Source organism: Myripristis murdjan, chromosome 22 (genome assembly GCF_902150065.1).
Source record: "Myripristis murdjan chromosome 22, fMyrMur1.1, whole genome shotgun sequence".
NCBI classification, from domain to species: Eukaryota; Metazoa; Chordata; class Actinopteri; order Holocentriformes; family Holocentridae; genus Myripristis; species Myripristis murdjan.
In genome coordinates, this window is record NC_044001.1 from 22,095,526 (window position 1) to 22,122,211 (window position 26,686).

Below are 26,686 nucleotides of genomic sequence, written 5' to 3' on the forward strand. Positions count from 1 at the left end.
GCACCAGGAAGCAGGAGAGTAATCAAAGAACGCGGGGCTGAGGGGTTTCCAAGGAGGAATTCTCCCATGTCAGCTTGTGGTGGTGATCTTGACCTTGATATTACGCCTCCAGTTGTTATCTCTGGCATTTTGTGTGGAACTCCCCCCTTCATCAGGATGAATAAAAAATGGCGTCAGTTGTTCCTTACCTCATCCATCTCTTATTTTTCCCTATTAGATATGCCTAATAAATGGAAATCTATGTGATTTTTCCAGGTCTAGTATCAGCCTGATCTCCTTCACGTAGTTTCCTCATGGCACTCCACACACAATCTTTACAACTTCACTAAACAACAAAAATCCCAGTGCACTTAACAAGCTGTGAAGCAGCTCCCTGTCTTAGGAATGTTTCGCAATTTTAGAGAAATTCGTCTGATATCTCGCCACGCTCTCTCCTCCTCCCACGACTTGTTGCCCTTATACAGACTCACATTCTGAATCGCTCAAAATATTTTTGACTGACAAAACAAGGCGAAAAGTTCACATTTCAAAGCATACTTCTCACTGCCTTGTATTTGGAACACCAGGTTCTGTCAGTCAAGGCCAAATCTAATATATTTACTTGAGAATTCAGCACATAAGGAAGATCATTCCTCAATGAGATCTGAGTGGAGGAAGCCTCTGTTATGGTAATGATGTGACTATTTACTTTACTGGTCATCCTCTGGTAAACAGGCTTTTCCCACTGCTGTGATTAGGTCAAGAGTCATCAACGAAAGACATAAATGATGGGACGACTGAAACAAACTCTACATTTTCAGTAGTTTTATTGAAAAATGCCTCTTCTGTTTCAGAAATAAATAAGAAAAATAAGGCTGTGGAATTTCACAAAATGTGCAGTTAAAACATGAGAAAAGCAATTCTATGTCCATAGTCTTGCAAGCAACTCCCAACTGCATTGGTACAAAACAACAACTATATTCTGGTTTAGATCTCCTCAGTAAATATACAACACAGACATGCAATTCCACCTTCAGTTTAAAAAAAAAAAAAAAAAGAAGAAGAAGAAGAAGTGTGTTTTGTTACAATAAGTCAGAGTAACATTTGGTTTACAGGCCTTATCAAACCCACTGAACAATCTTTGGGAGGCGTATGTAAATGTAATGGAATAACATCAATTGTCCTGCTATTGATAGAAGAGTATGGCAAACAGCTTTACATAGTGAAATTTGCTTTTGACTGTTAAAAAAAAATACATGGGGCATTCTGAATACACACATAATTCCCTTGACATGTTTGCTGATTTTTCACATGATTAGTGCATTACAAGTTGGACTCGGGATAAACAGTTGATGCAGTTATATTACAAGCAGAGACAATTAAGGGAACGCTTAGCAAGCACACAGGTTTTGTAATGAAAGAACATTTGGTTTTGTATTCATCTTGCTTAACTTTCTCATGTTGCCAAAAATATATGCTCAATAAAGCCAGGGGTATCAAACCCACGAGTTCTCGAAAAAGTTTTCCCATTTTTTTTTAAAGTTTTTAAAGATTTTCTCAACATAACTTCATTCTCACATATGTGATCATGTAAGATATTTCAGTATAACACTTTTTGTAGCTATGACGCTATTCTCTCTGTATCGTCTCTTGGTAGTGACCTCTTTCCTCGTTGGTTTCGTGAGTAACCGGGTGATTGTATAGTCTCATATTCTTCGGCTGGCTCCACAGGTATAGACACTACCTCAGGTTCAGGCTCGTAGCGGTTGGCTAGAAAATATTTGGTTTGGCCAATCAAAAAGTGTTCCTTCTACAATCTTTCACATGCACAATTTAAATTATATTGCACGACGCTATGGACTTCCTAAAATGCCCTAAAATGTCAAGCTACTGAACGGCTTCTTACTATTTCTAGGAAGCCTCAAAAATTTTATTGCTTGTTCAAACCATACAAAGTAACAAAAAAAAAAAAAAAAAAAAAAAAAAAAAAAACTGCTTCAAAATATTGCAAGGAAATTTACAATAATAACCCATCAAGGGATAAGATAATAATGGCACACCATTGAGTAAAAATAACCACATGATATTAAAAAGATAAATGGAAATGGCAGGACAGCAACATTTAGCACTGATTTGGCCAACGTACACAAACAACATGATGATAAAATGTACAAATGGAACATGCTTCAGTCTGGACCAGAGCACTTAGCTGTTTAAATCACTTAAGGCATTGTAAACAGGGGTTATGCTGGCAGTAAGTAAGCAGAGGGTTATAAGGCACAAGCTCAAAACAGATGTTAACATGATTTTTTTTTTTTAGTGAAATGTTGTGGTTCATAAATCATTTACAAGGCAAAACATTAGTTTATTTACAGATATCACCTCTACATTAATACTGCCTCAGTTATAAAAATCCACTTGTTGTTAGTAGTTGCTTTGGGTGGGTTTTTGTACATGCTCCTTCCTTCGTAGAAATGCCCTCTCTCTGTTTTTTTCCCCCATCGGATTTTGGTTCAAGATGCAAACAGGCCAGTAGGTTGCCATCACTGTAGCTTGTAGCTGTGAGATGATGTTAGTGCCAGTCCACTCCTTTCTGTTTTTGATTTATCGTTTGCTTTTATGTTGTTCATTAATTATGTCCATGGTGATTATCCTTACATGCCCCTTAGCAAATGGGCAAACATCTCAGAAACAGGACTTCAAAGTGTAAGCAGCACAGGCGACCTAGATTGTTTACTATGCCGAACCTGGAAATAGTTCAAAGAGGGTGTGAGTCATCTCTGTGGAACAAAGTTATGAGCATCTCATTCTATATAAGTGATCATAGACTACTAAGTAGAATGCTTTACATGCCAGTTTCAATATTGTATATCAAATGTATGGATTTCTTGGAATATAGTGGTTCCCAATTAAACTTCTTATGCTTAAAAAAATGAAATTCACTATTTTTTTTTTCAAAGATCAATAATTTGGAACCCTTATATTCATATTTCCATACATTTTCAAAGCAATAAGTAGTGCATTGAGTTGCAAATGAAATTAGTATGCATACACTTAGTCTTTATCTTACATAGTGCCATGCCGGGCCTACATAACAGTGAGTGTACCTGGGTATCCTTGTCCATTGTAAGGAATGCCGACACACTGAGAGGAGTCGCAGTAGCCAGGGGGGCCAGGTGGTCCCCTCACCCCTGGAGTACCCTGGCGACCTGGAGGTCCACGAGGCCCAGCGGAGCCTGAGGGGCCTGGGGGGCCTGTTCTTGACTCGCCTGGTGGCCCTGCAAGTGGAGAGGGAAGGTGAGCACAGTTTCGTCAGTGAGGCTTCGCCGAGCACAGCACAGAGCCCACTGACATCACCCATAAATCTCCTAGCAAATGGTAGGGGCAACACTGGGTTGTAGCACTGTAATTTAAATTTTTTCAACGGCTCAATTAAAACGCTTGACCAAAAAAATAAAAGCAGTAGTCAGGGGCTGTGTGGAGTTACCCCATGGCCCCGTCTGTCTAGACGGTAAAAACTCAGAGTGGAATTTTCCCCCACTCTCTCTCTCTTTGACTCCCTTAAGTGAGCCCATGTGTTGTCAATGAAGCCACCAAGAAAGCTCATTGTACAACAATCTGATTCTCTCACACATACACACAGGAGTGAGTCATCAGTGTGGACTTCCTCCTACTGGTCTCTCAGTTGGTTCTCACTTCATTCACAGAAACAGACATGACAGTATATGCCACTGTGGGACAGACATCAATAGATGCTGCATGCTGTTTTCCAATATTCTCCCCAAGGACAGGAAATCCTCTGAGGTGGTAAGCATGGAGAAAACAGATTGGAAACCAGTTGCAACTGAGAATGGGTTTATGGTTTTTTCCGCACCAACGAATTACTCAAATATCAACTTTCAATACGGAATCGAGAATTCCAGTTGTTTCTAGAACCGTGCCATGGCCCGAAGAGAAGACTGACCAAAGACTGGCAAAATGCTAGATGCATAAAAATCCTTCCATAATGATGATTTTGGATACATGGCATTCATATTATGACATTTCCACCAATCATTGGACTTACTATCCTATGCTGTTCAAGAGCTTTCAATGTGGAAGAACTTTAATGATGTTTGGACAATCTAATATACACAAGACATAAATCCTTAAGAGAGGAAAGAATTGAGAAAATGTTTAGGGTGTTTGTCAAGAATTTATGCAGTACAGCTGCCCCAACAAAGGTTGCTGAGACACATAAATAAATCTCTCGTTGGAATCTGTCATTTTAAGAGGACTGCGGGGAGTTCTCCATGTCAAAGAAAAGTGCACAAATACGGTGAAAAAGCTGTCACTGTGGAACTGGGTTGAAACTATGTGTACAAAAAGCTGGAAGCGAGCAGTGTGAGATCGGCACACTGTCTCCAGCTGCAGGAGAACACTGTTCCACAAAAAGCCTTCAGGAGGATGCTTATGTTCCATGCTTCATTGTAATGAGAGATGGCGCATGGTAGCCTCAAGCACTGGGCTTTGCATCTGTCTTCACTTTTACTTGCAATGGAAAAAACATATAAAAAGAGTCTGAGATGGGCTACTTCACCTAAAAAATGGAGACAACAACTAAATCTGTTACCTGGTGGACCACTCAGTCCTCTTTGTCCTCTCATTCCTGTTCCAGGAGATCCTCTTTCTCCCTTCTCTCCTGGCAAACCTAAAAACCAGCCAGAAGAAGAGAAATCAGTATCGCCAAAAGATGAACAGAGCATCTCCACTGGAAAACTACTAATCCTCCTATCTGGAAGTGAGTTGAAATCTAAGAAGCACAGGCAAAGGGAAGCATAACGAAAGAATATTTTGTCACACTAACTTATTCTCCTCGTTTACACTACACAAGGTAATGCAATAACTTTATTCCCTTCATGCAAGATCTGCTCTACAGTCTCATGATGACTGTCACCACGTCCTTAATTATTTCATTTCTCACTTCTTATTATTTCACTGGTTGCAGCTCGACACCAATTCAAAATAAAGTGAAGTTGAGAAGAGCAGTAAATGTACCTCGTTCTCCTTGGTTTCCAGGTAAACCTGGACTTCCTGGGAAGCCACTTCGGCCAGGCTGGCCAGGCTCTCCGCGAGATCCCTGGCTGCCAGGAGGGCCAGGAGGGCCAGGTGGCCCTGGAGTGTTGCTTCGGTAGCCAGAGGGAATCTGGTTGAGCATCATATCAATTCTGCTCATTTGGCCTGCAAAGGAAGAACAAAACCATCTGTAAAAACCAAAAAATCTGTGTGGGATTTATAATCATTATAAAATTCCCATTATGTTAAGAAATGTTTTGCTCACTGTTGACAAGCTGTTCACAAACTTGTCTTGCAATGGAGCGCATCATGTTCTGGGATGCAAAGTCTCCCTAGAAAACAAAGACATTTTCATAAAAAAGTTGGTATTGCTCTTCCCAAGTCTTGACACAATGATGTATAATTTCTTGAAAAAACTTATTACATACTCTCTCTCCCTTTTCTCCTTTCATGCCAACTGGTCCCTGTTAAAAAGAAGAACAATATTATCAGCAAAAAAAAAAAAGACATTTGCAGTAACATATGACACAATAAATGAATCAAAAATACAAATGGTTTACATTTAACATTAGGCTCTTTCAGCAACACATCTGATTCATGTGAAGTGAATTCATCCCAACAATAGCAGAGTCACCAAAGAGAGTCATCCTCAGCCTGTACTAAAAGGTCCACAATAACCATCATCCCAGCTCATCAGGGTCATCCTGTTCTCACTGCAAACTAAATTGTATCCTCATGTGAATAGAAACTTGTGTTGTGTCATGTAATACATACTGGGTTTCCTGTTTCTCCTGGTTTCCCTGGTTTCCCAGTAATTCCTGGTGTTCCTGGATTTCCAGGGCTTCCCTGAGACAGACAGAAAGAATAATGTTGATCTTAAGTTACTGCACAGTAAACATAATTGCACCAGTTAACTTCTGCTCCCTATTAACTGTTGTGTAACAAGCTTTAAGTTAGGATGTATGCTTTAACATCTGCAGCAGAGGCATGCAGTACTTTGTGCCAAGAACAAGGGGAGATGGAAAGACACACACGCGCACACACACACACAAACACATACACAATGGGATGCACACCAGCCACAGCGAATAGCCCCTGGAGCAGTCAGAATGGTATAGCGCATGTGAATACAATACTGGCATGTTGCCTTAGCAGCATTAAGTATACACAGACATTCTAAAACCACAGAAAAAGAAAATGAGATGCATGCTCCATTCTCATAACAGTGGAGGGGCCTAGAGACCATAGTCTGCTTTTTTTTATGTGCCGTTCCAGCGGAGTGCAACTGCGGAGCCAGAGGAGTAATTGTTGTAGATATATCAGGAAATACGGCACGCTCTAAGGGATATTTACGTCTCTTGTCTGTACAAAACAGACATACAGACAAACACACACTCACCATTGGTCCTGGTGGGCCTCTGGGTCCAGATGGTCCCTCCTTTCCTGGTGGTCCCTGTGTAAAAAAAACATACCATTACATGTGGGGTACAATACACCAGGGACCCTATTTATGCAATATATCAGTGTCAAGGAGTTATATTGGTTTCAGCCCCAAGTCTGTCTTTATACTGAAAATCCTGCTGGAAAATAAATTACCATGTACCAGATTATGGGTGACGCAAGTGAGAACATGCGGCTGTAAAACTATTGATAGCACTTTTGTGTGCTGAGTAGGTGCTCACATGTAAAACCTGTTTAAGTAAGTGTTGGATGTATTTGCAGGTATTCAACACAGTGTGTCCATGAAGCATGACTGGAGGTAGATCTTACCCGTACTCCACTTGGTCCAACGGGGCCTAAGCGGCCAGGATGCCCAGAGGGACCCTGGGAAAAAGCAAAAACACTTAATCAAATGCTAATGATCAGGACCAGCACATTGATAGAGCTCCCAAATGCCTCTGTAGAACTAGAACAATATTTCCCAGGGATGCAGCCAAAGATGTCCTTGATAGTTTCTCAAAACTGTAACTATTTTATTCTTGTTTGCTGACATATGATGTTTACTAGAAATGTAAAGACAATGGTGTTATACTGACTTGACTGTCTGAAGTAACTAACATGATACTGCCCACAGTGCACTGACGCTCTACACATCCTTGTATGGACTTGTGTTCCTTCCCTGTCTGAATTCCCTTTTTCAGGGGCCAGAATAACCAGCGATGAAGTTCTCCCTACATGATGGAGTTGGCTGAATGACAGACATAACAATGCAATGCCAGCCCAATCAAAAATGGCCTTCAGAAACCATATGGATCTCCTAAAAATGCCAAACAACCATTTAATGTAAAATGTGTATACAACATTATGACGAAGCCAAGCTTAACTTCAAATGTGAAGTTTCCATTGCTTTTGGACATTATATAGCAATGATATCCATAATCCAAAGAACATTCAAGGGCACATTCAAGACGTCAGTGGGAACTTTGAGGGTTACGGTAATCCAATTGTGAGACTGATCTTGTTAGACTTCTCTTTGGTCCAAAGTCCCCATGATAATATGCAAGTAAAAGATGTTCAAACTTCTCAACAATTGCTGAGTCTTTACTAAATCCTCATCATCTTCAATTACCAGGTTGGGGAAGAAGATTTTCCAGTCCTCATTTCCCATTGGTAACATGAGTCTATGTTACAGAATAATTTAACTGCATCACTGGCCTTCTACTGTGTGTCAGTCAAAGGGTTGATTTTAAGAGTCTGGGTCTCCCTGGAGATGGCATGGTCTACCTCCCACTTTGAGTGTGGTTTCAACCCCTCCATGTGGACTGATTCCAGGCTCCAGTAGCAATGCTGCTGTCCATGGATAGTCTGCCGTTTCCTGTTCATAAACCACAGCTGGGGAAGAAAATGAGAGAATAGTACTTACTTGCAGGCCAGGCAGGCCTGGGTCTCCGGGATCTCCTTTTGGTCCGGGCCGACCCTGAGGACAGAGGGGGAAGATGAATACACAGGTTAGAGTTAAGAACATGAGGTAAAACACTTGGCAGATAATCTGACTCCTTTGGTCTTTGTCTCATCCACTTAGATTGTAATTGTGATTGATTTCATACTTTTAGTTACAAGAACATCTTGACGTAAGAAAATCTGGATGAAGCTTAGCTGCCTGGTTAGAATTAATAGCGACCCAAGGATTGTAATACTAATACAATTTTATGTGTGAACCCCAGTCATTGGTGGATTACTAACAAAGAATATTTCAGCTGTGCTACACTTTCCCCACAAACTGTAAATTTATAAATATATCCACCAATCATGAGTGAAGCTAACCATGGTGGTTGATCCATATCCTGAACATTCAAACTGCCACTGGCACAAAACTACTTCTACACAACTTGCTGTGTATCTCAGGAAATGTATGAATAATATATGGAGCTTTTATGGTGTAAACAAACTTGACTCACAGGTTCTCCAGGTAGAGACAGTCCGTTAGGGCCTTGTGGACCTGGTGGTCCCATTGGACCTGCAAGCCCTGGCTCACCGCGTGGACCCATTGAACCCTACAGTATTGCCCAAACACAAAACAAAACACAGCCTTTGTCTAAGTACAGATAGAAACAATGAACCGTTAACAGTATTGAGAAATGGCCTTTCAGACTAGTTGACATAGGCTCCCTTTAAATCAAGTAGAGGGAAATATACAGCAGTATTCAATAAGTGAATTCAGATGTGAGCAGTCTGCTTTGTCTGACAGTGCTTGCTAATGTAGTACAGTGCAGTTCAGCAGTAATAGCTGCTGAAATACCACAAGACTTATTTTAAGTTGCCTTTAGGTTTGGCATTATTGGTAACATAAGCAGGCTTCGTTGGATATGAACTCAGAAGAATTCAAACCCTGCAAACAACCGCTGATAAAAATGTAAAAAAAAAAAAAAAAACACTTCAAGTGCTTTCAGATTCAACTTACAGCTGGGCCACTTTCTCCTCTCTCTCCTCGCGGTCCCTTAGTACCGGGGCTGCCCTGGGAAAGAAAGGAGAATCAGAGACAGAGAATGAGTGTAACAACAGGAGCAGATTCCACAGGCCCTAAAACCCCAAGCTATACAAAATCCTCAGTGGAGCTTAGTGAGGTTAACTGAGCACATATTCCAGAGTTCTCTGCAAGGCTTTTACGGTTGTTTTTCCAACGGGTATTTATCCTTTGACACTTCCTCCTAAGCCCACACCTCACTGCATGTTAACCCCTCTGGATTTTTCTTTCCAAAGGAAAAAAATATGCCAATCCGGATATTAAGGATGTGCTAAGTCTTATTAGGCCCGCACTGCACAACATAAAAACAAGTAATAAACACTACATAGCCCTGTATTGTGGGACTATTGTCTTTGCTTTAAGACAACTGGTTATTGCCTCTCTGTCTGGATCATCAGAGAGAAGTATGGTATCATCATCATCATCAAAACATGGATTACCTCTGAGAATGCCTTTGCAATCAGGGAAGGACAGACAGATACAGAGGAGGTGCAGAGAGACAAGGAGGAATGGATGGTGAGATGTGTAATGTCTTTACCGAAGGTCCGGGAGGTCCCTGAGGGCCAATGCTGTCCTGTGCGCATGTGCAGGAGTGGGGAAGCGATGGGCACTTGGCCTCATCTCTCTGAAATGGATGAGGGAGAAGAAAATATTATTTAGTCCTGGTAAGGTCGTTTTGACACCATTTCCTAAATGGGACCATGTCCTGGCAACCAACAAAATACAAGGAATAAGAGGATAAAAAATGAAAATTCTTGATCTAATTTAATGACATTGTCCTGGCAAACAGTGCCGTTGACTTTCTTTGGAGTCTAAGAGGAGGAGACAGATTAGAAAGCCTGCAAAGGTCATGATGGAACAGTGGCTCATGCTGAAATGTGACTGGATTCGGTAAAGTCAGTATGGGGGTTTGGGACAGAATCCTTCATGACAGCTGAAAATCTTTCCATATTTTGGGAAATTAATATTTGACATAACAAGTTATATAACGCTGCAATCACTGACATGATGCATTAATATCTGATGCAAATTATACACAAATGACTTATAATTGGCTAAATGCACATGCATCCGGTATTTAACATATTACAAATGAATGTGATTTACTGTCTGCTCTGTCATCTAAAGGAGCAGTTGTTTTCATGTAAGTTGGAGGGCATACTGGCAACATCTGATTACAGCAATTACACAGGATACAATGTTCTATTCAGTTCAGATGAGGCAGTTTCTTTCTTTATTTATTTCAGTAGGCTAGTTCTCAGCACTGTATTTAGCCTAATTGACTACAAAGCAGCATTTACAGTATATATATCTTAAGTATCCTAAACTATAAAGCCTCTAAAAAGCATGCATGTATATGTTAGAGTAGTAGGAGAGTAGGAGAAGCAAAAAAGTATAGTGCACTATTCATCTTTCTACTCCATCCAAGAGTGCATTTTTTAGGATTAAATGAATACAACATGTAAAGGAAATCTGGCAAAATATCACTTTTGTAAGCCTATGGACTGCATTTAAATTAAACAGACTGGACAGCGACTTGGGACTGAGGGACAAAGACAACACCTTCCAAAAGATGCTAAAATGAAACATGCTCTTACTGTGGCGGGCAGGTCGCAACATCTGTCTCGGCTGGTCCAGCTCAAGCTGCAGACAATATCGAACATCTGGAGCTGGAACTACAAAACAGAGAAAGGGAGAAACTCTGAGGGGTGTTACAAATGGCTTCCATTCAGGAGGAAAAGGCACATCTTCAAAAACAGGCCCTAGCAAACCAAGAGTGAGGACCTCAGAAAGATGAGAGTGAGATGCAGCCTTTCATCCTGTGAACAGACACTGGGAATTGTTAGGTCTTAATTGTGCATCAACGCACAAGAGGTTTTTGGTATTAAATCTTTGGAAAGTTGTGAGAGCTTCCAACAAACTTGTTTTTCCAAGCCTTCGCATTTTTAACAAGTTTGCGTTTTTTGACTTACTGTTGCAGATTGCCTCCTTCCGCCTCCAGACCTGCTCATTTTGCCAAGCACTTCATATCCATCCAGAGAGATGTTGTTGGCCTGCTTGATGGGCTTCTCTGCCACCTCTTGGCAGTCCACGTTGAGCTTGACTTTCTCTGGGGAGATGCTGATGTGGAGCTGCAGGAGAGACAGGATGGAGAGAGGGCACTGTTAACAAACCATTCTTGTCTTTTCAATACTCAAGAACTGCCAACTTTGTTGCAATACAATTGCTTGGCAAACAGTACTAAGAACATTTAGAGCTTTTGAGAAGCAGGGTTTGGCATTCATTTCTCTTTGGAAGGGGCATGAATGCCCTTTAGAACAGATGAGAAATTCTTTGACAAACTGCAATCCATTGGGCTAGGAACAACCTCATTGAACCTCTGTGAGCCATGTTGTCTGATGCTTATAAAAATGCTGATACTGTATTCCACATAATTACTAGATTTCAGAAATTGTTTAGTCTTTGCAGAACTATGTTAATTACAGATTCTGATACTACCCCAGAGTGGTCACTGATTTGGCCAAAAACGCATGTTCATTGCCTCTAGTGATGAATGGAACATTAAAAAAGGAAATATCGAACAGTTGCCCTTTCCATGTAGACTTTAAGCTATAAGCAGTGATTGTATAACAACATACAGTGACAAAGAGCCAGATTTTGAAATTTCCTGTCTTGGGAACCTTGCTCCACATCTTGAAATTATACCATTAGTGGTGTGCCATCAAAAGTGCTACACTTTCCATACTTTCCCTTCACAGTTGCAAATTCTCCTCTGCTGCACAGTCAGACAAGCTTTTTTTTCTGACAGAAAAAGCAAGCTAACATTTCTTTATACAAAGCCGTACCAACCACAGACTAGGCCATAGTTCTTGGCAACCACTCACAAAATTACAGTTGACTTCCTTGGCAACAGAACAGACTATCTGGTGGACCGCAAGGGGAGAGGGTGTTGCTTATTCCAGGATCTTGGCAATGGATATATTATACCATGATGCTCTTGAGGGCTTACCAAAATAACTTTCAGTGATATACTGGGATGGCAAATAATGAGTATGTATATATTACCTCACTGACCAATAAATAAACACGAGAAAAAAACTTTAGTCAATTGACTTTAGTAATTGTGACCTCAGTTAATGGTACTTTTTGTCAAGTGATCTGGTTTTGCAATGGAGCACAACTTCCACTCATTAACTTTAGTTCTAAACATTGAGGGTTTTACTGCATTTCATTGTGTCAACACTCTACAGATAGATTACATATGCTAACATTTCAGGCTGCGTTGTCTTCTCTCTCTCTCTACTACATTGATATATTTCCATGATCTATCTGATTCCATTTTATGGTTCTTGGCTCCATCCTTGCTGTCCCTCCATTTCTATAATCCTCCACCTTGAGGGCTTCACAGTCACAGTTTTGTGAATGCCCCATTCTACTACTGAGCAGGTGGTGTGAGTCATCTGCATACAAATTCAAGTAAGATCAAATTAGTGTTCACTGAAAACGAAAGGAAATGAAAATGCACGGTATGGAATCTCCATCAAATGGCTGATTCAAGGCACAAAGTGTTTAAACTGATAATATATCCATTTGGGTTGATCACTTTCATTTAATCATTCCAGAGACTAAGCTCCCATGTCCAGTCTGGGACATGGAACAGACAATGAAATTTTCCAAGCCTGGCCTCAAATGAGTATTACTCTGGTTAGAAAAGTTAATATATAATTTCCTGATGTTTTAGTGTGGTTTCTTGTGTCATTAACTCTACTTGGCCAGGTCACAGAAAGAATATGTCTTTATGTCTACAACGACATGCTGTCACAAATGAAGAATAAAGAGTGCAGTCAGGGCGTTCTGGCAAAATGTCCATCAGGCCTATAAAGAACTGAAAGCTAGTGTCATATGCTGCCGTGGCTTTGTAGAAATCTCTGTTCAAACCCACTTCTCTCTCAATTAGCGCATGCATATACTGGCACGGCTTTCCCAACCCAGTCCCCGAAAGGAAAGTTTGAAGAACTGAGTTCAAGAGTTCTCAAACAACAATAAAGTTTGTGTATTTTTCAGCATGGGGTCGATCCTGTACATTTTAAGGGCTATGGACACTGAAACGGTCAAACTTCCAACAATGTAGCTATGATTATATGGGTCCACAAGGGTACCAATAATCACCAGGAGTTATGGAAATATATCCTCTCGTTGGCTAAGAGAAAAAATCCCTCTAAAGACCCCCACCCCTTGTGTGTGGGAAGGGGTTTCCCAGTAGGCTAGAGAGTGGCTAGCATCTGTTGAAGTCATCTTTGAGAGCTTTCCCACATGTTCAACCAGCAGTGAGACAGACCCCAACCTCTCCGACATGGCTTACTTTTTACTCACAGGCCCACAGAGAAAAGGCAAATCAGTCTGCACTCTCTGGCACAGCACAGAGGCATCAAAGTACACAGTATGCATTCAACATTTACCAAATATGGAAAGTGCAGTTCAGATGAGAGCACGGATTGGGTGGATGTAGGTTAATGCAACTTTTGCAAGAAACACTCCTGGAAATGCTGAATCTTTAGAAGAGCAATTAACGTTCAGCAAGGCCTTGACCAAACTTGTGTTAAAATCTTGATACAACCTAATGCCAGGCAAAGACACACTTTTAACTGCTCCTGCCTTGTCTGACGCTCATAGTATATAAACAGTTATATACGGAAGGGATCGGTAACTCGATGCTTCAGGGTCAACATTTGGTCAATTTCTTTGACTCAGAGTCACAAATGGTGTTCTGAACAATAGCCCGGTTGTCCCAGTTGTGACAAACCTCATCTCTGGTCACTGAAGTGTCAGCGCAAACACACACACACTAGGGTCACTCACTAATAGGCATGGACAAAGTGTTGGGAAACCACTGACAACATATAAAAAAAACACACCACCACAGCAGTCATTAGTGGCACTCACTCAGCAGACCAACAAATAAGCAGGTAGGTAGACCGCTGCAGACTCGCGAGCTCATGGAACAGCCGCCACTGCACCACAAACTAGCCACCCAGTGTACATTCAGACCAGAGGCTCCACTTCGGCTATACACACAAACACACACAAACACACACACGCACATACATACAAGGCTGCTTTCCAACTGGAGCACCGATGATGTCATTTTGGTGATGTCATTTAAATCTAATCCTGACCCAACATTTTCCAGGGTCCAATTCATTCATAGAGTCACCCTGTAATTAGTGTGTAGCTGCTGAATGGTCCAACTGGAAAACCATTTCCTGTATGTTCTGATCAGGAAGCCAGTGCATCACTCTCATCATCTTCCCACAAGAGAAAAGAACTGTGCTTTGTAACATCAGGAAGTGAGCCGCTTTAATGTGGGATAAGACCCTCGTTAAGAGAGAGAGTCATTCATTTTGATTACCTTGGAACCGTGGAAAAAAATGAACTTTTGTACAAAATAGGGGGGCATTGTTCTTCTTAGGAACAAAGTTAAAAGGAATTGTACATTCCTTCTAGTACATTAGAACCAGCCATTTTTCCTCCAGTGATGAAGCTGGCATTTTAAGCCTCTCCAGGTTGGTATGAAAATATACTGATCTTCATTGTTCGACTTACTGCACCCTACAGTGGTGGAACATAACAGAGGATGTTTTAGATTCACTTTTCCTTTGAGTTGGACGTGAAGGCATTTGAGGTCCACCTTTAGCCTTTCCTGTGGCTCCTCCAGACTCCATGCTGCACAAAACACTTTCTGTCATGATTGTTAAGCTTGGCATGAAGGACTAAAGTAGTGCCTAAACCATCAAAGGAAAACAATTTTCCTTTAAACAAACATACCACCGGGGATAGTTGTTTCAAGTAAGATTGTAATTTTTGTTAGAACAACTGATTGATGAGTAATTCTCACTTTAACAAGCCATTTACTAACTGCTCCCGTAAGAGACTTAATTCTTAGATTGTAGCATTTAAGTCAAAATGGATGATGGTATGAATCATCGTCGAAAATGTAGACGCTCAACAGTTGGAAACATTTTATTTAAACTTTTAAAGTCTTTTAAGGTTTGCAGTCATTTTCCAGCCAATGGTGTAGCATTACTACCGCAGCATCAAGACTAATACTGGATTCTTTCTCTGAGGTCAGCAACCAGTTTTAGAGATAAATTCTGCTTACTTCAGTGAAAAATATGCATTTTAGACCTCAGGATGTATTCTTGAAGCAATAGCTCATGCTACTTAGTCAATGTTTAAGTTTTAGCCAGTGAGAATTTGGCCAGTCTCCTCTGCAGTCATTTATCACAAACAAGCTTAACCCAAACAAAAACTGATCCAATGTGTTCCTGACCACTACTACAGACTGGTTTGGAGCTCAGTCAGCCGCCACCAAGACAGTATCCAATCTGCACTTGTCAGATCTCCATGACTAAGTGTTTGCACATTATGCTGGGTCACTAAAGTTTCAGAATCATGGTCCACCCTCTCCATAACCTACTTTACCACCTCCCTGGCCCATTCATCAAACTAACTGTGCATAGTTTAAAGAAACAAAGCTTAATGCCTCATCGTAAAAAACACCCAAAGACCAGGTTCACATCAGACCTGCATCACAAGATGGATAGCATAGACCTTTTCTGAGAGGTAACATGATAAATTAAACTCCAGCTTGGCCTAAACTGATACGATCTTCACATTTAAATATAATTCGGCCAAATTAGAGGAATAGAGGTAATATATGGAGATGTGAAAGTAACTGAAAGGAAATACAAAATCAATGTATGTATGAAAAGCTTTGAAAAGAACAACCAGCACACAGGCGTGCACAAAAGATCCGCAGGCAGACCAAAAGCCAACAAGTCTTTCCCTTGCCAAACTTTAATAATATCACTATGCAGTGCACACAGTATGTCTCCTCTTTAAGAATTATGCATGGTGTTTACCTTGTGGAAGCTCCCATGGAAAACTCGCTTCACTTGCTCCTCATTAAATGTGGCTTTCTGGATCTCTCCTCGGGTGTCCTTGTTGTAGAATGTGATGGATTTGCTGGAAGCTGAAGATACAAGAGGCTGTGATGAATCCCTGACAGTGTGTTACGATGCGGTGGTACACGCATATACAAGACTATAGAGAACACACGGTTATTTGAAGGTGAGAGAGGAGTGGGGAAGATGAGGAAAAGAAGGCTGAAGGGATTAAGTCCATTCGCCTGATTATTAGCAAACACGTAGCACATGTATGCTATGCACAAGTTTGTGAAAGTCACTTATCCAAAAGTGAGTATCAATGTATAGCAATGTCTAAAACTAAAGCCAAAACCAAAACTAGCGGTAGACTGAAGTAAGATACTTAAAATGATAATGAGTGCATAGCTGCATATAGGATGGATGAGGCACTGTGACTTCCCACTCCAGCTGAGATCCAAAACATGGTGGGGGGGCTTACGGTTGACGGTGATCCCGACCTCAGGGTTGCTGCTGCTGTCGGCAATCTGCCAGATATCAAAGGGGTCGGTGGGTGTGTCTGGGAGGAGACGGAAGAGGAGGATGATGGTGTAGGTTGGGGGAAGACCCTCTGGGTGGACCTCCCTGTTGAGATTGAAAACATACATCTGTGATCAGACACACGTCAGAAACGACCTCTCGCAGTGCTCCCACTAATCTTGTCAGTCAGAATATCACCATGTTGGAGCGATTGAGTATTTCAACCAAGAAATGAGCCTCCTTGGACAATTGCACAGGTCTGTAAGCCAATATGCAACACAAGACTCATTGTGACTTCCTCAAGGGCCAAAACACAGAGCACCCAGCCTGTCACATCAGCTGCAAAACCTGTAAATGATTGCCAATTCTTCCTTGGCCTTGTAGAAATTGCCCACATATTGAAAGTATTTTCTGTCCCCTATTCTTTGCTGTGGCTGGAAGTGTTTCCATTTGTGCGCATTAAGTCAATGGCTTATCCCACGCACACAAAATGCGCATCATTATAGACAAATTAACAAAGTATGCTAAAGAGGTTTGAATACTTGAGCGGTTCTGCAATTGCCTAAAGACATTTTAATGGGGTCCAATAAAGAGACAGAGTTCTTGAACCAGGGGTGAGTTGTTTGCTCCCAATATGACATATGTGGGAAGGTGGGCCCGGTCCAGAGAGTGTTTCATTCTCTGACCCAAGACATTTTTTCTTAGTAACACCTCATATTCCACAAGCTGCAACAACAAACAGGGCTGGCGTGTGGGCTTAGGGCCTAAGGGCACTGGGAATCCCCTAGAACCGTAAGGGGCCATTGAAGATCATTATGAATAATGACTGTGGGCTAGGCAGGGTTATGGTGCATGGGAGAGAAGAGAGAAGCCAATGGGCCGGGAACATGCACAAAGACAGTTCCACAAACACAGTCAGGAACATGAATATAAAAGCACACACACACACAGACAAAACAGAGGAGCACAAGCACTCCCCTCTCTCTATTTCCTTCTCACGTACACACATACCCTTTAACCCCAGCTCTTACTTGGTGGGCTGATTGAGGAAGGCATCCTTGTGCAGCCTGTAGGCAATGTAGCTGTTGAAAGAGCCTGGCTCCATGGATACACCGTTGATGGCACCGAATGTCCTGTCTGTGATGTTGAAGGCCTCCAGCATCCTGAAACCTGGACGGGACAAACAACAGAGGTTGTTCTACATGTAGAGGAGGAGTTATAGCGACTGTTGTTTCACATTTTACATTTCACTGCTGTCAAATTAAAACTGCGTATCTCCATAATATTAACTTCTCAGAAAAATAAACAGTCTTCTTGTAGTTTGACGACTCTCCATATTTCAGTCTATAGAATTAGTTTGTGAGGTTTCACAACCCTTTGAGGAGCAGGCAAATACTCAATTCAAATAAAAACATGGGAATCTGCCAAAATTGGAGATATATAGTTTTCACTGGACAGTCATAATTTGCATTACTGACTACTGACACCATTATCCATTATGCTTTACAATGGGTGCTATAGTTGAATAACTCCTAGATCAGCAATTTTATATTCAATCAAATCAGTCAAAAAGAGGTGAGATGCACAATTAGGCAATATTTTTATGGCATTAAAGTGGTCATGACCAAAAAGGTTCACCGCAACACAGGAGTACTGCGGTGATGCTAATATGTTTGGAGAGTCTTTGTCGTAGTATGTCTGTATGGTGTATGCTTACCAGGTGTGGTGAAACCATTGATGTAGATCAGAGGGCAAGCTAAAAAGAGGGGAAAAATTGTAAGTACTTGACAAAACAGACCCTGGATCATACACTAAGATTCATATCTTACATTTCTTCTGGGAGTAAATCACTTGAAAGGCAAAGCAAACATAAGCTTCAAGTTATCTGCGCAGGTTCACTTGTGAACCTCCAGAGAAACTCAAGTCTGAGTCATAACAGTAGTTTTGCTCGAGGTATGTGAGAATGCTAAAGTATGAGAAACTTTGATTTTCACTTAGGATTTTACTGTAATATTGCTGAGAGTCTGAATATCTGCCTTACTGGAGGTGGCGGTTTCACAGATGAAGGTGATCAGGTTGTCCTGGATCTTGGCAAAGGCGTCATAGTCGTCCACCACGAAAATATGTCTTTCACTGGGCTTGCTGCCGATAATTCTCAACTCTGTCATGTCCACATCGGCCACGCCAACCACAAACACACTGTAGCCTGAGGGGCAAAACAGAGTCAAACACACACATACACACACACAAAATACAAAGACCATTGTTAAGCTTCCAATAGCCAAGGGGGGTTCCATTGCTATACGGATTATTACAGCAGTTTCTTAAATTGGCCAGCAAACATTGGCTCCATGAGAGGAAAATTAAACCAGGGAGCAAACAGGACTTTGCAATAATTCAATGCAGCCCTGTTATTTATATCTACATACAGCACAATTCAAATGCACTTCTACTTTTGTGAGGATGGATCCAAACATACCGGCATGCTGCAGTTTTTCAGCACTCTTCTTCACTTCATCCTGGGAGCGTCCGTCTGTGACCACCACCAGCACCTTGGGGACGTTCCTCCTCATGCCGCTGTCGGAGGTGAAGACCTTCTCGTAGACATGCTTCAGAGCAACACCTGGACAGAGGGGTGGAGGACAGGGAGAGCATCAAATCTGAACAATTCACCTTCTTTTGAGCAGTTATTCTGATTTGTGATGAATGAATACAACCCAACAGTTCTATCCATGTACCTGTCTTGGTGTTTCCTCCTCTGTAGCGGACTGTCTGCAAAGCTGACAGCACTATGCCCTTGTCATGGTAAGTGTTCAGCTTGAACTCAGTCTTGGCATCATCGCTGTACTGCACAAATGACACCTGTCCCAAGAGATAGAGCAAAAACATGAGAGGTTTGACCATTCAGAAGATGAATAACTGAATCATCTTCCATATCAAAGGTCCTGCTTACCTGCATGCCTCTAGGGCTGATGACATCAAAGGCTCCTGTCATGCTGAAGACAAACTGGATGACTTTGTTGAAGCTCTCGTCTCCAATACTCCAGGAACCATCAATGAGGAAGACCAGGTCTGCCTTGGCACCTTTGCACACTGCAGAAATTCGGAAATCGCGACATGAACGGCTACTCAAAGGCCTCGGTGACTGGGATACTTTGGCAGCATCACATCCAGTGCCCTCACTTAATATCAAAACCTATTCAGAGATGTTAATTCCAAGCCCCAAGCCAAAACTTACCGTCTAGAGCAGGGGGGATGGTAGCTGGAGGAGGAGGGGTGGGTGGCTTTGTCGGCACCTCTGTGGGTTTGAACACTGCAACACAAACAAGCACATGCACACGCACAGTTGAAGGTGGCATGATGAGACAATACTCATATAATGATTAAGAAATGAGGTCTTCCTGTGGGCAATAAGCATAACAAAAACATTTTTTTTTTATCTTCAAGTGTTTTAATCCTCACTACAAATTAAAAATCAATCATTTCACACCAACAGCAATGGGCGGAGTGCAGTTTTACATACTGTACTCAAATAGTTTTCTGCCACACTGACAATAACAGACAGGGAGGGCTTTTTTTTTTTCTTACATGTCCTCTCCTTGACACTGACGCCAGGTCCCTCCAGGTTGGGGGTTTGGGTGTAAACAGTAGCGTTGTAGAGGGCGTCAGGGGTCAAGCCATCAAAACAGTAACTACTCTCTGAGCCTCTGACAGTGATCTCCTGGGCTCCACTGTTGGAGGCTGGAAGAGAGAAGAGAAGAGAAGAGAAGAGAAGAGAAGAGAAGAGAAGAGAAGAGAAGAGAAGAGAAGAGGGGAAAGAAAAACATAACACAAAAGGATGCAATTATTAAACACACTGATGGTAGTAATAGACCTCCAGTATCGTGTTTAAAATTATTTGACATATCTCATGCAAACAGGACTTTGCATGATCGCCTGAGGTGTTCCCCTTCCCTCTGTAATGGCTACCATTCAGTGAACACTTCACTACTTCAGTACGCCAATAAATTTTCCGTCGCTTCGCCCGTCTCTCCCACTTTTTCATTTTATGGCTTTTTGGAAATAGAAAACACTTTTGACTGTTTTGACAATTCACTTTCATGCTTTTGCGGAAAGTGTGGTGAACTGGCTTTAACGAAATCCAGATTACTCAATACCCAATTTGCTGTCCTCAAGCTGTCCTCAATCCAAGTCTGCAAAGACAAAAAGCTTCAACAGGATGTAATAGAATAATACACTTACGGTCAAAGGGAGCGATTCTCAGCCTGTAAGAGGTGGCTGCTCTGTGAGGGGCCCATCGGACGCAGAAAGAGTCGTAGCCAACGTTGTATGTGGTCAGGTCGGTCACATTCAGGTACACTGCAAGAAAGTGTCATTTTTAGTACACATTCACCATCCACATATATGTTTACATCTACATGAGTGACGTTCATGGCATTTTTTGGCAGACAATGGCTTTTACCATTCACTATCTGAACATGAACACTGACAAATCATTCAACTATTCAATTTCACACAGATAAACCAATTGACCAATAAATCTGTCATCTACGTACGTGTAGTGCCTTGTCCAATCAGAGGTGCACTGAGGCCTGCGTCGTACTGGGCCAGCACCTTCAGGTCATAGGTGGTTCCAGGTTTCAGGTTGTGCAGTTGGTAGGAGGTCACATCTCCAACAAACACCTCCAAAGACTCATCTGAACCTGAGGGGAGGTATAAACATAATGTCACTGCCAACAAGCAATGAAGTGTTAATACTTTGCATGTAGCAACTTTTTATAAGGGATAAAAGACAGTGAGTGAAGTATTTTGATTATGAATTGTGCACCTATAGAGACATCTCCTTACCTTCAGGCTGATAGATCAGCTTGTATCCATTAACCCTGGCGGGAGCTGGGTCCCAGGATACCCTGAAGCGTGTGTACCACTCATCAGAAACACGCAGGTTCCTGGGGCCGAGCATACCCACTGTAGGAAACAGGACATAAAAGCACAGTCAACCCAGGTGACAGCTCATTGCAATGGGATGCAAATTCTTTGAATTCAAATGCACTCATTATTGTAAAATCAACCACATAAGATAAACGAGGACAGCCACCTTAAGAAGCAGACTGATATATGACATGAGGTCGTATTTCCTTTGACTCGAAATGTGAAATTAAGCAAGACACTAGGCTGGTCTACCAATGTAAAATATCCATCACTGGAGGACAGCCAGTTCATAGTTCCCTGGCAAAGACATTTAGTGCTCTTGGCCTTCACGACAGTCAACAGTTCCATTTATATCAGCATTGCTACAGAGATCCAGGATCCTAATCAATGGATCAGTCTATTCAGATTTTCTAATGCGAATTCCACTCTGTGTGTGTGTGTGTGTGTGTGTGTGTCATCCTTAATGTGTGTCTGTGTGTCCACATGTCTCATTAATATGTCCTCAAATGCTCTCTCTGTCATCAGCTAATTACATAGTCTGAATTTTTGTGTCAAAGGAAAGGCAATAAATCTGACTGTGCCTGTTGCGCTACACTCACTACAGGAACTTTCACCCTCACATTTTCAACCCAGGGCAGTCTCAGGGCAAGCCCAGAAGCAGTTTATCATTTACTTTCAACCCAGGTGCAGAAACCTTTACCCTGCGGTGAATTCATCCCTGCTTGGGACAAGGGCTAAAATTTTTCAACAAGTGGACAGATATACACTGGGCCTAAAAATGTGGCATGAAACCAAAAAAACAGGGCTGAGCTCACTCCATGTTGGCAGCATTCTTCGCAAGAACATTAAAAATGAATACAAATAGATCATTTGCGTTTCTTGTGATGTGTCCATGTTGTGAAATCCTCTCACTCAAATAGGCTTTTTAACACTATGATGTATAATTTTCGGCTACACTTTTTTTTCACTCATTTTTGGCTACACTGTTCTCAGTGACCTCAATATTATACTGGAGGATATGATTATAGATTATACGGCTTGTACCTGTGCGTCCATCTCCCTCCAGCTCTCCTCCTGGTCCATCTGCATAGATGGCAGTCACTTTGATATTATAGGGAGTGTCTGGATCCAGGTTCTGCAAGACCACATTGTTCCTGTTGCCTGGTACTGTAGTCTGTAAGTCAAAAAGACATAGCAACATGTTAGGAGTTGATTATTGACAAAGAACAAAAAAGGCAGCCAGGGGTAACTGAAGAACAACAGCTATCTCAGATAAACTGTATTGCTCCAAACACTTTCAGCTCAAAAGCCAATGCTAGATATTGGCACACATAAATGAGTGAATGATGCCAGTTTTTAAAATACAGGTGCCACAGCGAATTTCTTTTTTTTTCCAGTGACAGTATGCCTGCTTACATATTCCTCGATGGGATCTCCGGTGGTCTGGGCATAGGTGATGCGGTACTGTATGACAGGACCCTGAGCATGTTCCCAACTCACAGACAGAGTACTGGTGGTGGGGTCGTACACACGCATGTTCCTGGGGCCACTGCGGGGAACTGAGCAAGGGAACATAGAGAGTTCAAGAATTAATAAAGAAAATAGGAATTCATTTCAACTGTTGGATCCTGCCAAGTGCCATGCTCAGTATCACAAGAGTCACATTAGGATGGTGTGTAAACTGTGGCTCAGGTTCTTACGTGTTTTTCCACTGTCGCTGATTGCGGGTCCCTCTCCGTCGGCGTACAGAGCGACCACCCCGACATTGTAGGGTGTGTCTGGGAGCAGCTGCTCCAGCACGGTTGTGGTGGTGGTTCCTGGTACCACAACCTGCATGGACAGACACCCAATTAATCACAATAGAGACTTGGTGCAGAACTGGAGCTCTGTGTAGTTTTTTCTGGTTGTTTTTCAAGAACCAGAGGTGCTGACAGTTCTGTGTTGGTGCACTGACAAGATGCAGATCCCCCATCGAACACATGTACAAAATCACACCTTTCCTCCGCTCTCTGACAACTGGTTGGGTTGTACACAGCCTCTCACAGCCCACTCTTACTCAGTGACCGCTTTGTGCTGTCAGCACCTCGCGAAAGGGAGAGGTGTGCATTCCTTTGATGTCGGCCCTGCTGTATAACACTCTAACATTCTGAGTTGGTGACAGCTGTCTACAGTGGAGCTGCTTTCCGTTGACATCTCTTCATTGACCCCTGTAAGGTCAATGCTCCTCTCAGGCTTTTGCCCTAACGATAACCCTTCTGGGTCTCTTTGGTGAAGGTAAGGGGATTGCGTGTATATGCTTGCATGTGACCCACAAATGGAAACGGAGAATGTGGGTGCTGCAGGGGGCTACAAAGTGCACATATCCACATGTAAGTCCTTGGCCAGTGAGCGTGTCTTTGTGGGCCAGTCCAATAAATCTGTCTAGCCTCTCCTGTCCTTAACTGATCTTCATGTCACATGCCAGTGCAACTACAAAGTCCTGTCGGATCTGCTTTGCCTGTCTTTCAAAGGTAACAACCTCCTGCGTCAGTTGAAATACACCCCAGTCTCCACTAATCTCTCTTCTGACTTGCACGGTCAAATATTTACTGCAGCACTTGGGAGTTTGAAGTGCAGTTATGTTTCTTTGTGTCAATGTGAAAAGCAATATCACAAGCCATTCGACTGAGCTGGTAATTTGTGCTACAAATCTCCAGCCGACACTAAATTTGATGGTGCTGGCTGAAAAAAAGGCCACACTAGTGCTATGGGACAACACTGGCTCCGGCTGTGGAAAAGGCCTAAGCCTGTCATAAATGTATAACAAACTGGGATAAAGGGAGAGAGCACCACTGTATCAATAAAATGAAAAGTGCTTTCTTTAAAGACCAAATGTTCCTAGAATCCCAATAAAGCAATGCACTCGATGGCCCAAGCTTTCTGGCAGATGCCGGGTAGCGCTGTTGGTGTGTCATGTCAAGCAACACTTGGAGGTTGTTTGTGGATTCTTTAAGAATCAGCAGAAATCCTTTCCACGTGAAGATGTGGGCACACTGATGCCAGATGCCACATACCACGTACAGAGAGGGGTGTTGCAATTAAGGAATTTCTGCTTTAATGAACACAATCTTGGCTTAAAAGTTTCACAGTAGGTTACAAAACAAAACCAAAAAAAAAAAAAAAAAAAAAAAAGAAAGCAACTGGCACTAACTGCACACATGCATGCACATAAGGGAATACTCTCAAATACGCCATTTGGTGAACAGGCTGATCTTTTCCTCTCAGCAGTTTAGGTTAGGGTGGGAGCAGCTCTATTCGTCCTGAAATGACTCATGTCAGAAATGCTGAACATAAAACTGTGGGGGTTGTTGGTTTAGGCCACACCTGCATGCACCTCTGCCTGTAACTACACAAATTATCTGCTCTCTTATGGAAAATCTCTGTTGGATAAGAGAGGTTTCAATAGTATATATATAATGCCTGCACTCTGATGTGTTTATGTGCAAATGACGTTGCGATGAGACATAGTAAAATGCTATTTGTATTCATGGGTACATCTGTGCATCTGTGTCTGTTTGCTCTGCATGCATATCTACTGTGTTAGACTGCCTTTCCTTTTTCCATTCAATGGATGGTGACTCACCGACTCAGAGGGTCTGGTGCCGGTCAGCGGGGAGTACACCACCCGGTACTGCTGGACTGGGCCCGTGGCAGGCTCCCAGCGCACGTTCAGGGTGTTGGTGGTGGGGTTGAAAACCTGGATGTTCCTGACTGGGCTACGTTCCACTGGGCAGATGGGAATATGGGTGAGGGCGAAAGGGATATGAATGCAAAAGGTTAGCATTAGGGTCTAGACAAGATAAAGTAACCCGAGGGTGGAGGGTGGGAATAAGAGTGATGAGAGGTGTACAGAGATGAGAAAGCAATGGCAGGGTGAGGTTGATGATGAACAACACAAGAGGTATTATACAGAGAAATGATGACAGAAGGCAGAAAAGAGAGAGAGAAAAAAAACAAGATCTTGCTGATGTCTCACACTCACAAGAAGGGAATGGTGAGAAGTAAGTGCTAACACCCGGCAGTGCATGGGGAAATATTTACAAGTGACACTAAATGGATCTCCTGCCTAGTGCTTCTCTCCAAACTACATGGTCTAGACTAGTTTAGAGGACAGACGGACACATGAAAACATTTAAATAAAGGGAAAACAATACTCACAAGCACCCCACAGAGAAAAGCTAAAAACGTACTTAACAATATTGCTATCAACAGGACATTTCCTTTTAGTAGCCTACAGGTTAATGAAAAGGAGATACAAGGAGCCTGTGGTGCCCTCTGTGAAAACTGCCTCCTAAAAAGCAAAGCAGATGTTTGCAGGCTTTGTGCTGCTTTGCATTGGAACCTCATAAATGCAGAGTTGGGAAAAACACTGAGCGAGCTTCCTAACTTTAAAGTTTTAGAGACCAAAGACAAAGCTGCTTTGAAGGCGCAGTTTACACAGTCAGTGACTAGGCAATGTCAGCTGAAAAGTTAAAAGCAGATCTTTCATTAATTTGAATAAGCTGACTCAAGAGCAAACCAAACTGCTGTAGTTTGTTTGGATTTGAGTTTGACAGACTGAAGAAACAATGTTAGGTCAAAACCACAGGTACCTGGAGTCAAAAATGTAAGGTTTTCCTTTGCATGTCCAGGAGAAGATACTTTGAACATTAGAGACCACTGCTACTCAAGGGAAAATGTAGTAACAGTAGCAAGCATGAAGCATGACCTCAGCCAAGTGAGTGGAGAGCCATAAAAAATATAATACTCTCCATTCATGTCTATCCTTCCTCTGTTTCTTTTTCCCCAAAGGGAGCCAATTACTCTCTATATACCCTCCCCCAATCCTCAGAACCCCACCATCATTCTGACCGCTACCCGTCATTCCAACCTATAAATGGACAACATTACGGTAAGAAGAGAGGAGACACCATTATAATATTGCCAACCCAGAGGAATTCCTTCCTACGCAATCACCCCTCAAAATGCTGACTCATTCCCAGCAGAGGTTGGTGGTTTGAAATTGTGGGAGGAACTGGAAAATGACCACTGCTCTCAAGACTGAGCACAAACTAAGTTGATTGAGTTAATTATCATGCTATTTCAGTGCCATTTAAGACTTTATGCTCACGCAGTACATGAAATGTACATCTAAGATGTGAACCAAGCAGTACAACAACTCACTCCATGGGAAACAAAAGGCATCTAATCTCCTTGGCTTGTATTACAGGTATTGAAAGGCTTTGGATGGTTTTACACAGCAAATGAGCAGCTG

General features: G+C 42.1%; 1 protein-coding gene across 4 annotated transcripts in view; it reads right to left on the minus strand.

Moving 5' to 3' along the window:
* Window positions 1-1,519: 1,519 nt before the first annotated feature.
* The window catches only part of col12a1a (collagen, type XII, alpha 1a), a 61,942-nt gene continuing 36,775 nt past the window's right edge, over window positions 1,520-26,686 (minus strand). For 3 of the 4 annotated variants that reach the window (XM_030044499.1, XM_030044497.1, XM_030044496.1), the window contains 32 exons: window positions 25,016-25,158; window positions 23,094-23,223; window positions 22,810-22,952; window positions 22,438-22,567; window positions 21,310-21,429; window positions 21,018-21,164; window positions 20,704-20,820; window positions 20,050-20,202; window positions 19,700-19,774; window positions 19,415-19,554; window positions 19,200-19,323; window positions 18,941-19,084; window positions 18,503-18,667; window positions 18,179-18,217; window positions 17,493-17,631; window positions 16,424-16,566; window positions 15,922-16,031; window positions 10,972-11,130; window positions 10,597-10,674; window positions 9,537-9,623; window positions 8,936-8,989; window positions 8,433-8,528; window positions 7,898-7,951; window positions 6,805-6,858; window positions 6,434-6,487; window positions 5,809-5,880; window positions 5,463-5,498; window positions 5,300-5,366; window positions 5,017-5,199; window positions 4,592-4,669; window positions 3,087-3,257; window positions 1,520-1,749 (listed from right to left, as the gene is read on the minus strand). In XM_030044499.1, coding sequence (XP_029900359.1) covers window positions 1,601-1,749; window positions 3,087-3,257; window positions 4,592-4,669; window positions 5,017-5,199; window positions 5,300-5,366; window positions 5,463-5,498; window positions 5,809-5,880; window positions 6,434-6,487; window positions 6,805-6,858; window positions 7,898-7,951; window positions 8,433-8,528; window positions 8,936-8,989; window positions 9,537-9,623; window positions 10,597-10,674; window positions 10,972-11,130; window positions 15,922-16,031; window positions 16,424-16,566; window positions 17,493-17,631; window positions 18,179-18,217; window positions 18,503-18,667; window positions 18,941-19,084; window positions 19,200-19,323; window positions 19,415-19,554; window positions 19,700-19,774; window positions 20,050-20,202; window positions 20,704-20,820; window positions 21,018-21,164; window positions 21,310-21,429; window positions 22,438-22,567; window positions 22,810-22,952; window positions 23,094-23,223; window positions 25,016-25,158 — 3,554 coding nt within the window. In that variant the 3' untranslated portion in view covers window positions 1,520-1,600. Of the gene's footprint in view, window positions 2,727-3,086; window positions 3,258-4,591; window positions 4,670-5,016; window positions 5,200-5,299; window positions 5,367-5,462; window positions 5,499-5,808; window positions 5,881-6,433; window positions 6,488-6,804; window positions 6,859-7,897; window positions 7,952-8,432; window positions 8,529-8,935; window positions 8,990-9,536; window positions 9,624-10,596; window positions 10,675-10,971; window positions 11,131-15,921; window positions 16,032-16,423; window positions 16,567-17,492; window positions 17,632-18,178; window positions 18,218-18,502; window positions 18,668-18,940; window positions 19,085-19,199; window positions 19,324-19,414; window positions 19,555-19,699; window positions 19,775-20,049; window positions 20,203-20,703; window positions 20,821-21,017; window positions 21,165-21,309; window positions 21,430-22,437; window positions 22,568-22,809; window positions 22,953-23,093; window positions 23,224-25,015; window positions 25,159-26,686 lie in introns of all 4 variants that reach the window. The other variant, XM_030044498.1, reaches the window with a different exon arrangement.